General features: G+C 40.7%; 1 protein-coding gene across 2 annotated transcripts; it reads right to left on the minus strand.

Moving 5' to 3' along the window:
- Positions 1 to 1,413: 1,413 nt before the first annotated feature.
- Positions 1,414 to 9,783, minus strand: FN3K (fructosamine 3 kinase). 2 transcript variants are annotated; one of them, XM_061377404.1, is made up of 7 exons: positions 8,550 to 9,783; positions 7,370 to 7,521; positions 6,129 to 6,220; positions 4,880 to 4,962; positions 3,808 to 3,930; positions 2,683 to 3,025; positions 1,414 to 1,653 (listed from the first exon to the last, which is right to left on the minus strand). In XM_061377404.1, the coding sequence occupies exons 1-6, from the start codon at positions 8,688 to 8,690 to the stop codon at positions 2,687 to 2,689; spliced, it is 930 nt and encodes a 309-aa protein (XP_061233388.1). In that variant the 5' UTR covers positions 8,691 to 9,783; the 3' UTR covers positions 1,414 to 1,653; positions 2,683 to 2,686. The 2 variants fall into 2 exon arrangements, with proteins under 2 accessions (XP_061233388.1, XP_061233387.1); XM_061377403.1 differs by lacking the exon at positions 1,414 to 1,653 and having other exon boundaries at positions 2,262 to 3,025; positions 8,550 to 9,781.
- Between the last annotated feature and the right edge of the window lie 2,665 nt (positions 9,784 to 12,448).

The raw sequence follows: 12,448 nt of genomic DNA on the forward strand, positions 1-12,448 counted from the left end.
AGGGCTGAGGGGAAAGCCTGAGGGAAAGGGCTAGGTTCCTTGGGGACGGCCGGCATTTCTCAGTGTTTATTGCGGATCCTGCGAGCTGCCGGCCCGGACAGGCCTGGTTTACGCTTCTTCAGCGGGCTGGGGAACGTCCCCCTCCATCTCTGCTCTACCTTGTTCTGGCTGCGAATGCTCCTGCACGCCATCGAGCCCGCTCCTGACACCAGGAGGAACCGTCCTGAATCCGTCTCCCAGATCAGCTTGCGTAGGTTGCAAAAGGCGTTTGGAAGGCAAGTGGATTACGCCGTTATCCGTAACCATGTTAATTTCGTACCCTATCCATACCAAAACATCAAATGCCATGGTTAGTATCGTAACTTATTATCTAAATCTCTTGAAATTCTGGAAACACCTCATTATCTCATTCCTTAACATTCTGGAAACAAAGTTTGAGTGCTGCAAACTACAACTGCAGCAAAAAAGGGAAGGGAATTAAGTGGGCAAACTAACACCAAGTGTCTGTCCCCTCACTGCAGTTAATGGTCTCACACCAGACTCTTTCCCGTCAGGAAGCTGTTTTGTCATACTTCAGCCCAAAGCACAGAACATGGCCCGCTCTTCCCACACACTTTTCCCCTCGCTACTGGGTATTTTACCTGGTAACAGCACTACTTCTCCACTTGGCTCTTGACACATCCCCAACACTAGGAAGCTAAAGTTGGGCTGTAAAGTAGGCATGAACTAAGTCACCTCAGTTATCTTTTCACTTAATAGAAAATAAACCTGGAAGATCAGACCAGCTAACAAACTGAGTGCTCAGGTTGAGATGAGCCACCTTCTGAGGCATGCATTTCACCCTTAATTATAAAGGAAACTAAGAGAAACACTTAAATCTGGTCAGGATGTTAGGGCTGGAAACTTCTCTTGCCCAGTATCCAGCAACTCCATCCACACCCAAATCTCCTATCTTCAGGCTCAAATTTGTTAAAGCAAACCACAGTCACAAAAAGCAGGCACACCAAGCATCTAGCTTCTGCAAGCCAAGTATTTTATTTGAGAAGGAGCCTAAGTTCACATGTGCTTTCCAATGTAATACATGTATCTTTGTTAACATTAATACTAGTATGCATGCACTTTGCTGTTTGCTCAGACCTAGATCCAGCTGTCAGCTATGAATTCAGCTGTGTTCTAACTCCACTACTCCACTTTTCCACTGTTATAATTGTATTAAGAGGTATAACCACACAATGACAACTTGCCATAATAGCCCAAATTCAAAGGAAGTACGAAATTTTAACTATTTGTATTACATTTACAGAGAACAAAATGCATTTTTAAAACATTCGTATCAATCACAACAATATAACGTTAAATTTCATGAAATCTTTATAGCATAGCCATTTTAAAGCTGATGAACAGCTAAACATACTTGTACATTTTTGTTTAAGTATTAGTCATGACAACTGCCTGAAGCCTAAATAATGTGAGTTCAGTCATTGTGACTCACATCCTCTGATTCACATAAACATTTGTTGGACTGTACTTACATTTACTTTCTTTATCACTTTCTTCTATTAAAAAATACATGGATTTGCTAATGTACTCTAGCTCACATTGTATGCCAGTATCTTTGGTGCACATCTCCCAAATTCTCACTGCCTATGTTTTCTGCAAAAATAAAGCAATTAGGAATATTAAAAAACTTGATAAAGTCATCTTATTTGACACTGTTCCTTCAGTACTACAGCAGCAGCAGATGAGCTTTGCCTACTGTACATTGTTTTCTAAAACTGAAAACACATCAAGCACCAGCCACCACAGCAGCAACAGATGCTTTCTTGTCATCAAAACACTAAATCTCCCTCCCACATTTTGCTATCTTTTTACAAGGTTATTTAAATATGTTACTATCACAGTATAACACATTAAAATATTGTACCAAAACTATGATATGTCATTGTCAAACTTGTTTGGCAACAACCCACTTTCTGACCATACAGGCAATTACCAAGAAACTACAGAGACATTCTTTTTACAAAATACCACTGTAATTTAATTTCTCATAGCAATTAAAAAAAAAGTAAATTACATTAAATTAAAATAAATATTTAAAATGTTATTAATTATATATGCTTGCCAAGTGCAGTCTAAAGGGCCTTGCTACTCTTTAAATCAAAAAGAGAATGTTTTCATTTTTAGATTCACAGAATCAGATTTAAACTGTGGATTAGAACACTTAACATGGAAAAGACAACAGAAGTATAAATGGGAAAAGGGGAGACACAAGGAACTAGTCAGTACTTCCAGCTCCACAGTCCCACAGCAGTAGCTTTCCATAATGAACTGCTGACAGAGGAGCAGCAGAACCAAAATGTGCAACCAACCATGGAACACAGCAGCTAGGAAGAGAGACTCTCTACGGACAGTAAGGTGAAGCTGACTGTCATGCTACTTTTCCAACCTAGTGGAGTCTTCACAAACAAGGCAGTCTTTCCTTCAGCAGGGTATGATTCTGTGCTAGTAAACTAGTAAGTTAGAAATTACACAGTCACTCAACATTTAGTGAGGTTCAAAAGTGTACTTAAGCCTTTTATCTTTCAGGTATTTGACCATCAGCATTAATTCCTAGTTTGGGTTACTTCTGATAAGCAGGGGCTGTTCCTTATTAAGGAACTCTATCAGGATTTCTCAACTTACCTGGTCACTTTAGGAGTTTTTTCATTACATTTAGGGTAGATCCCCTGTACCCCGTCCCAAAATGGTTCCAGTGGTTTATGTAATTAAAGAGCTGATACAATTTGTTTCGTTTCTCAAATCCTGGAGCTTTGGGTATTTTACTGTGATAGGCAGAGAAAAAACAGCTACTAAACCCACCAAACATTCCAGCAATGGCCAGTTCAAATTCTGAATGTCCATAGAAGGAAGCAGGGTCAAAGATAATTGGCCCAGAGTCGTCCTCAGCCACATTTCCTGCCCACAGGTCCCCGTGCAGCAGAGCAGGAACGATTTCTATGTCACAGAACATTTCAGGAATCTTTAGCTGAAAAAGCATGAGTAACACAGAACAATTAAAGAGCTTTAAAGACAATATTAAATAAAAGTACTGTAGTATATAAGAGTCTGAGCTGGTCAAATACTGTCTATTTTCAGTCATGGAGTGATTTTGCAATTAATGACTACAAGCATAAACTTAAACTGCAAGTCAGTAAATGTTCTTGACAGAGCTTAGCAAATCATTTAATTCAGTCTAGCAACAGCATCTACTATTAATGTATTGTTTCTAGGCATGCACAGTATTGGCTGTCACAAGAAAAATCAATTTTAATTAAAAGTTTTCAGTGGTAAAAGGGGCAGCAGTAAACATCTGTAATGATTATCCAGAATTAAGGACCAAATCTAATGCAGAGCTTGCAGAGGAGTACATTCCTGGCTGTTCCGTTAAGTGCTGCTTGAAGCTTGACTTGAACACAGCAGTGAGCTTGGACCAGTTAAAAAAAAAATAAATCAAGAATCTGCCTGAGCAGCAGAATCTTACCTACTTTGTAACACCAAGATCCTAGATGGGATTTAGCATCTTATTATTACTAGCTATATTCTAAGAAATAAATGTCAGTGTCAAATTACAGTTTTAGCTATCTACAAAAAAACCTGAAAGAGCAACCTGAATCCTTTTCAGCTGACAATATTAGGTCTGCTGTGAAGCTAACCCCGTTACTGCTGCTCTTTAAAAGCTATGTAAATCCCTTATAAAAAACACCTTTAAAATTCGCTGACACATATTTCCTAACATTTAAAGAAAAAGATTTAAGACATGGTTCATACTTTTAGCTGTGACCAAAGTTCTCTGGCTTCTCTGTCCCCGTAATCTTTTTCAATCAAATCCATCTGAGCTTGGAGTCGATGGCGAATAAAAAAGGAAGGCCAATCACTCTCCCATTCATTCACCTACAGGATACGATAGAGAGATCTGTCATGAGCAATAGTGGTCAATATTAGTAATAGATAAATATCAAGTTAAAATGCTTGATGCTGACACAATGGCCAAGACGGTATTAGTATGACCTATGCATGACAGAGCCTTGGGTGACATGGTCTAATGTGAGGCACCCCTGCCCATGTCAGGGGGGTGGAAGTAGGTGATCTTAAGGTCCTTTCCAACCCTAACCATTCTGTGATTCTGTTTTGCTGATTGTTCTTTTGGGAGTGATGCTGTCTTCCATGCTTAGGTCAGCTGTCTGTAACATGAGACATAAGTTGAGGTTCTAGCTATTTTCATTTATTCAAATTTTCTTAATGTATTTTACATGGAGAGTTTCTGGTGAGATCATGTCAACTGTTCCATATTATATTCCAAAAGCTTTCTGGCAATGCAAAAGTATTAATTCATTTTTATTGGATAATGTGTTTCTAATTTGTTAAAAAGTTATACTTGAGTTTGAGGTATTGAAAGTTCAGTCAGTTAAATAGTAAAATGAAATGCTCCCATGTGCAGAGGCAGCAACTAACAGATCGATCTCTCAGAGCCCTGTCCAATGTCTTCTGTGTTACATGATGAGGCTGTCTAACAGCAGTGGATTTTGCCAGTTGAGTTCTATGTAGTAGGGGTTTAGAAAAAAATCAAAACCAAGACATGGTATGTGAAGGGATACTTATTTTATGAAGTACTGCCAACTTAAAGAACTACCACATAATTTCAAATGCTTATTCGACCCAGTCTGTGATACACGCATTGTAGCAAGCCACATGCATTGAACAGCCATCATGTCACTGTGCTATCAGTGAAGTAGTGAAAGCAAAACTGTTATTACAAAGGTGAAGAGCAGTGAAACAAGCTTTTTTAGGAGTTTATACACCTATACGAGTACATGTGAGCTTTCACAGACAGGGAGCATACCTGGGCTATATAACCACAGCAAGTGGGTGTATGGAATCCAAATTTATCCACGTACTGAGACTCAGAGTGACCTGCTCCTTTACCTAAGAAACAAAACAAATATTGCCAGTTTTGAGATCCTTACATACTCAAGTTTGCAAAATATGGAACTAAATTTCAGAGAATAGGCATACAAAATAATTTTAAACAGCAAGTTACACTTCTTTCATGGTAAAAACCTTCTCTAAAGATGTAAAGAACTCTCTTAAAATTGAAGATACTGAATGGAAATGGAGGCCAAATTAGTCACAGTTAGTGACTTTTCTTTGAATGAACCAGTTAGACATTCAGGAACAGAGCCAGATACCAGGTTCACAATCTCCTGTTCTGACACTTGAACATGTTATCATTAAACATGGCTTATTTTTGATTCATAGGCTATTTGTAAGCTGGCAGGTAATTTGGCCTTCACTCAGAAATAATGGAAGTCTTGGGAAAGACACAGGTACATACCTGGTGGTTCAGGCTTGAATACTAACAGTAGTGAGAGAATAATTCTTCATATCCCTTCCCTTTTTTTAAATCATTTTATTTATGCCTTAATCCACTTTCCAAAGAATGATGTGTTTTAATGATGTGTTTTCACTGAAGTCAGTAGAAACCAGATCATGACCTTATGTTGCTGAATTACAGTTGCCTCCAAGGAGCAATTGTTGTACATTTTACTACATATTCAAGTTCAAAAATGTAATCCCCAACATCTTTAAAGGGGAACTTAATTATGTGTTTACTAACTGGGACCATCTGCTGAAATAATTTAATTGCCTAAACCAAAAGTAAGAAAAAAAAACAGCAGAGGATTTCTGTAAGGTCAGGAACATTGCAAGAGGTTGATGGTATATGAGGCTGAAAGGTTTTACTGACAAAGAGAACGAGTCCAAATTTTATGTTTGACTTGTGAAACACTATCAAGTCTTAGCACTGTTTCTTACTAAAGTTCAGTATCTGCATGCTTATATACAACAAAGTACATACAAAATGAAGAATCAAAAATAACTTACTTTTGTCAAGGTAAAAATGGTATGTTTAAAAATTATAATAGTAATTCCTGTGTATAATGCACACTTGAGAAGTGTGGCATAAGGACAAGAGGGACAAATCTCATGAGTGTCCAGGCACTGACCTTGTCATTAAACTGATAATGCAATACTGTACTACAGCCAAATTAATTACTTAATTTTTTATTTAGTACATGATACCAATACTATACCAATTGTGTTTCCCTCCTTTCTCAATTTCTCTCCAAGTTTCTGGTTATAAAGATGGAGATCTGCCATCTGCTCTCCAAGCTTTGAACAGTACCTGTAGGATCAAAAAACAAAATAAAAACGAAACAAGACAACTGAACAACATATTACAGGGGAAAAAACACTCAATTAAATATTATCGAGTATATTTCTGACAAGTATAGAACCTTAAACAATTTCACAAGTGCATAAAGAGGAGCAAATGACAACTCTTTAGTTGTAATGGATAATTAAGTGAACATAAGACAAAGCTCTTGCAAGAAAGATAAACAGAACACAAGATTGTAAAAACAGGAGCATAGAGAGCAAAAGGATCAAGTAAACCTCCTTATCAGCTCCACATGAAGCACAGAACATGGTATCTACTTGTGGCCCTCGAACTTTGAGATCAGCCAAATAGCAGTTAAGAATAGTGAGTCTAAAAAGAAGCCACAGACAAGGATTGAGTTGAGGCTGCTTAATGCAGAAGACAGACAAGTGAAAAGCAGTTATAATACTGCACAGATAGCTGAACAGAAGCTGCAAGGATGGAAACTAATTTCTTCTCCATGTCTAGAATGAGTAGAAAATAATGGGTTTACAATTGCAACCAGGAAGATTGAGGTTAAACACTAGAAAATCTTTCATGGGAACAGTGGGGTGATTTGGAAAGGACTGTTTGGGAGGCTGTGGAATTGTTATTCTCCAAATAAAAATAGATAGGTTGGGGAAAAAAAACCCCAAACAAGCAAAAAAAAAAACCACAAAAAACAAAAACACACAAAAAAACCCAAACATAAAACCAACACCAGAAGAGCCTTAGGCATTACTATGTCCCTATAGAGGCCCAGAACAAAGCAGTTAATTCCTGAAAGCCTATATTCAGGAGCTTATGACTAATGGGCTAAACTCAGCCATTATGTCATTCACTTTGGTAGCATTTCTGCACATGTGGACCAGCACATAAGGCTCCAGGCTAGTGATGGCATGCCCATTCTGCTGCAGCTAGAGGATTAGGGAGGAGCAAAGTATGAGGAAGTAGTGTATACACACATGTACATAGGTATATGTATGTATTTTTTTAATATATAGACACAAAAAAAGCATGGATCATAACAGATATAAGCTCTGTCTCTGAGAGAATAGAGATTCTTGTCATAAAGTTTTCTCACTGAAAACATGCCCCCAAAACGTAGTAGAAAGAAAAAGAGACGTCCAGGCGCACCTTTTGAGGCTCTTCATCTTGAGGTATTCCATGACAAACATTGCTCCTCCTCCAGGCAGGTCAATCACTTTGATAGGCTGAGGCACTCTCACAATATTGGTCTTCTGAATAGCTTCCAAACTTGCCATTTCTCCTTCAAACATCTTTCTAGCCTGTCAGGGAATAAGAATATCCTTGGGCTAAACTATGGAAGTCTGCAACAAGTACTTTGGAAAAAATAGCCCTGTTTATTAAGTTACAAGGAGATGAATTATCTTGGATAAAAAATGTAGCTACAGCAAGCTTTCACTCCACACAGGGAGACTTGAGCTTCTTAATTCTTTTTTTCCCCAAATTCATTCCAATGTAGTAGAATACATCACATTTCACCATGATTTCCAGTTGCATATGGAGATACCAAACTACAGAGACTAACAGTACCTGTGAGGGTAACACCCAAGACCACTTTCTTTAAAACCACAGATAACCACTATAAAATGAGGTCAAAGACTGAATCCTTCATCTGGTTCCCCTCTCCATGTAAGTCAATGGCCACTAGGTGGAGAGATGGCAGTACAAATACTAAGCCTGTACTCCCTGCTTTTGAGATAAATATGCTCTTCCTCACAGCAGTTTTAGTATTGTTTTTATATTGATAAAACAAATTGTGGTGTTATAAAATCAATTCAGTATTCATTTAGTAATAGGAAAGTGAAGAACTTGGCCTTAAAAATTGCAAGAATCTTACTGGTAGATATAAAGAAAGCAATGGGGAAGGTTGAAACCCTGCAGCTTTAAACATAAAGCATGGGTTTTAGCACTGGCACCCTGTTCCCTCCCTCCCACTATTCCCAACTGAAACACAAAAAGGAATGCAGTGAATGCAAACTCAGCTCTAGGCTTTTCCAGATTCTAAGTGCTACAACAACAGCTCTGTACTTTGCCTCCTTTTACATGTTGCAATGCCAATTCCTGTTGTTGAGGGTTATCACATTGCATTCCATCTCATTCTGCATTAACCAAACCTATTGCACATTAATATTTCACATAAAATAGACAGCAACTTTTAAAAGAAATGAAAACTGGAATAATTCAAAGTCAGCCTGAAAATGCAGAACTCTAAATCATTAACAGTCAGGCACTTTTAAAATAAAAAGATCTCTACATGCAGTAATATTAGTAGTTAAATATCTGCATTAACCTGAGATTTATGGTTGACTTTAACAAATACTCGTCCACTGTCAGTTTCATAGGCTTGGCCTTGGCTAATGTATCCTCCTCCCGAGCTTCCAAATGCCTTCAGGACGGATGTTTTCAATTCTGTCTTCAGGATCTTTTCCATGGTCGTTTTCAGACTGCTGCAGCTGCTTTCTGCTAAATCCACTGCGAAACAGGATAAGGTTTGGGTCCTTCTTTCACTGTCACTCAGCTGTGAGGTAGGAAGGGCTGCCCACCAAATAAAACAAACCAGCAGCCAAAGGAAAAAAACAAAAGGCAAATGCAGAGATAATGTTTCAAAATGCTCTTCCCCGTGGGCTGTAATTACATGAAAAATAAAAGTATTTAGAAATACTTGCTAGAATAAATCGGGGAGGTGTGTCCTGGGTCCTCTCGCGACTGTGCTGAGAGCTGCTGGTATTTGTAGTTTGGACCCGTTTTTCTTTTTTAAGCTCTCTGCTCGCACTGGGGAGGCACTGCTAAACCAAGCCACTAGAGGGAGGCTCAACGCAACAATATAAATTACGCACTTGTGCTGTTCTGTGGGTATTTACAACATGAAAAATGTTCCAGCCCATAAGGGTGTAAGTTCAGTCACCAGAAATATGTGCAAAGGTTGGTGGGTATTTTCTCTGGTAGTACTTGCTTTGTGTGAAGTGGAGTTTTGTTGTCATCACAGAGATCTTTAGAATGCTTTCCCTTCTTGGGACAGAATTCCATCTCTTGCAAGAAACAGTCAAAAGATTTTTATTGCCTGAAAGCATCCTCAAGTCAGTGATATAGCAAAGTGCTCAGGGCTGAACATTATCTGGTGAAAATTCACAGGAAAAGCATCAAGCTGGTAATAAAGAAGTTTAGACACTGTTCCTATATACTTCTCCAGATTTAACATGATCTTTAGACTTCATTTCACCTTTTCATCTCCTTTCACAACCTAACACACAGAAATAAGATCCCTTATGTACTACTGAATTTAATCAATTCCTGCTTGCAAAATGCGCTGACACCTTCAGTTATATGTCAAACCTTTAAAACATGTTACCATAAACTTTGAAAACATGCTGCAACCCAGACACTGCAGTATTTGCTTTAATGTGCCTTCATAAAGACAACCTTTTTGGTTTGATGACTGACTCCTGGCACATTCCAACCCATGGGGAAGGCTGTTCTTGGAGCAGCAATGCCTACCACCACCTCTGCTGGGAATTTCTGAATTCTGTTACCACTGTTGCACTATCCATCTTCATCCACAATATTACTACTGAATGCAACATTTTTGCAGTCTAGGATGCCATGGACTGCTTTTTCCGAGCTCAAGATCGGAGCATCCCGACACGTAGGAAGTCGAGGAAGAGGGTCAGGAGACCTGCGTGGTTAAATAGGGAATTGCTCGGTATGCTCAAGTGGAAGAGGAGAGTTTACAGGTCATGGAAAGAAGGGCTGGCCACTTGGGAAGAATATAAGGCTGCTGCTAGAGGATGTAGGAAAGCTGCTAGGATGGCTAAGGCCTCCTTGGAATTAAAGCTGGCGAGAGGGATCAAGGACAGCAGAAAGAGCTTTTTCAAATACATGGCAGGTAAAACTAACACCAGAGGCAATGTAGGCCCGCTGATGAACGGGACGGGTGCCCTGGTGACAGAAGATACAGAGATGGCAGAGTTACTGAATGACTTCTTTGTCTCTGTCTACTCTGCTGGAGGCAATCCTGAAGAGCCCTGTACCGCTGAGACCCCGGATGAAGATAGGTCAACGGAGCGGTCTGCCTTAGTCGATGAGGAATGGGTTAAAGACCAGTTGAGCAATCTGGATATCCATAAATCCATGGGTCCAGATGGGATGCACCCGCGGGTGCTGAGGGAACTGGCTGAGGTCATTGCTAGACCGCTCTCCATCATCTTTACCAAGTCTTGGGAAACGGGAGAGGTGCCTGAGGACTGGAGGAAAGCAAATGTCACTCCTGTCTTCAAAAAGGGCAAGAAGGAGGACCCGGGTAACTATAGACCGGTTAGCCTCACCTCCGTTCCTGGGAAAGTGATGGAACACCTTATCCTTGGTGCCATCTTAAGGCATATCAAGGATAAGAGGGTTATGAGGGGCAGTCAACATGGCTTCACCAAGGGGAAGTCGTGCTTGACCAATCTTTTAGCCTTTTATGAGGAAATAACGCGGTGGATGGATGATGGTAGAGCGGTGGATGTGGTCTACCTCGACTTCAGCAAAGCGTTTGACACGGTCTCCCACAGCATCCTTGCGGCTAAATTGAGGAAGTGTGGTCTGGATGATCGGGTAGTGAGGTGGACTGTGAACTGGCTGAAGGAGAGAAGCCAGAGAGTTGTAGTCTATGGGGCGGAGTCTAGTTGGAGGCCTGTATCTAGTGGAGTGCCTCAAGGGTCGGTACTGGGACCAGTATTATTTAATATATTCATTAACGATTTAGATGAGGGAATTGAGTGTACTATCAGCAAGTTTGCTGATGACACTAAGCTGGGAGGGGTGGCCGACACGCCAGAAGGCTGTGCTGCCATCCAGAGGGACCTGGACAGGCTGGAGAGCTGGGCGGGGAATAACTTGATGAAATATAACAAGGGAAAGTGTAGAGTCCTGCATCTGGGCAGGAACAACCCCAGGTTCCAGTATAGGCTGGGGAACGACCTGTTAGAGAGCAGTGTAGGGGAGAGGGACCTGGGGGTCCTGGTGGACGACAGGGTGACCATGAGCCGACACTGTGCCCTTGTGGCCAAGAAGGCCAATGGCATCCTGGGGTGTATTAGAAGGGGGGTGGTTAGTAGGTCGAGAGAGGTCCTCCTTCCCCTCTACTCTGCCCTGGTGAGACCTCATCTGGAATATTGTGTCCAGTTCTGGGGCCCTCAGTTTAAAAAGGACAGGGACCTGCTGGAGAGAGTCCAGCGCAGGGCAACTAAGATGATTAAGGGAGTGGAGCATCTCCCTTATGAGGAAAGACTGAGGGAGCTGGGTCTCTACAGTTTGGAGAAGAGGAGATTGAGGGGTGACCTTATTAGTGTATATAAATATATAAAGGGGGAGTGTCACGAGGATGGAGCCAGGCTCTTCTCAGTGGCAAACAATGAAAGGACAAGGGGTAATGGATACAAATTGGAGCACAAGAGGTTCCACTTAAACCTGAGAAGAAACTTCTTCTCAGTGAGGGTGACGGAACACTGGAACAGGCTGCCCAGGGAGGTTGTGGAATCTCCTTCTTTGGAGACATTCAAGACCCGCCTGGACACGTTCCTGTGTAACCTTATCTAGGTGTTCCTGCTCCGGCAGGGGGATTGGACTAGATGATCTTTTGAGGTCCCTTCCAATCTCTAACCTACTGTGATACTGTGATACTGTGACTTCTCTCTTACAGCTTCCACTGAAGACACCAATAGTTACTGACTGCAACATTTCTTCCAACATTCTTCTAATTTTGTTTTTGGTTAAAACAGAAACAGGACTGTATTAATCCAAATATATTGCATCACTTACATAGCAGCCAATAGACAGGAAAGCCTTGTTTGCTTCCACACTGGATCTGTATTTCACAGGTGACAGGCCTGGTTTCCTAACATTTTTGTTCCAGTCAAGCAACTTCAAACAGTATCATTCCAAACACTAGAAGGAGAACAACTCCAGAGCATCCCAGATTGGCTGGAAGGAACAAAGGGCCACAAAACCAAGCGGCACTGGTTCAGCACCACGGCTAGATCCCCAAAGAAACCTCAACTGCACTGGTGAGGTGTGAGGAGATGGCATGGGTTAAATATATATACAGGATTATTCATCTGAGTGTTGTCAGGCTCCTGGTTTGAGCCCTATCCTCTGGGTTATGCTGGTAGTGGAGCTTGTAACTGTTCAGTTTCCCAGCTATTTTCTTCT

Source organism: Neopsephotus bourkii, unplaced genomic scaffold, assembly GCF_033783945.1.
Source record: "Neopsephotus bourkii isolate Nb327-2 ecotype Australia unplaced genomic scaffold, CSIRO-AGI_Nbou_v1 NB_1749, whole genome shotgun sequence".
Classification (NCBI taxonomy): Eukaryota; Metazoa; Chordata; class Aves; order Psittaciformes; family Psittacidae; genus Neopsephotus; species Neopsephotus bourkii.

What these genes read in the sequence shown, in the direction of transcription:
- FN3K (XM_061377404.1), bottom strand. Translation starts at nt 8,690, where the DNA reads ATGGAAAAGATCCTGAAGACAGAATTGAAAACATCCGTCCTGAAGGCA. An exon ending in AAAGGAGGGAAACACAATTG is followed by an intron (nt 4,963 to 6,128) that starts GTATAGTATTGG and finishes TTTGTTTCTTAG; the next exon opens with GTAAAGGAGCAGGTCACTCT. An exon ending in GCTGTGGTTATATAGCCCAG is followed by an intron (nt 3,931 to 4,879) that starts GTATGCTCCCTG and finishes CGTATCCTGTAG; the next exon opens with GTGAATGAATGGGAGAGTGA.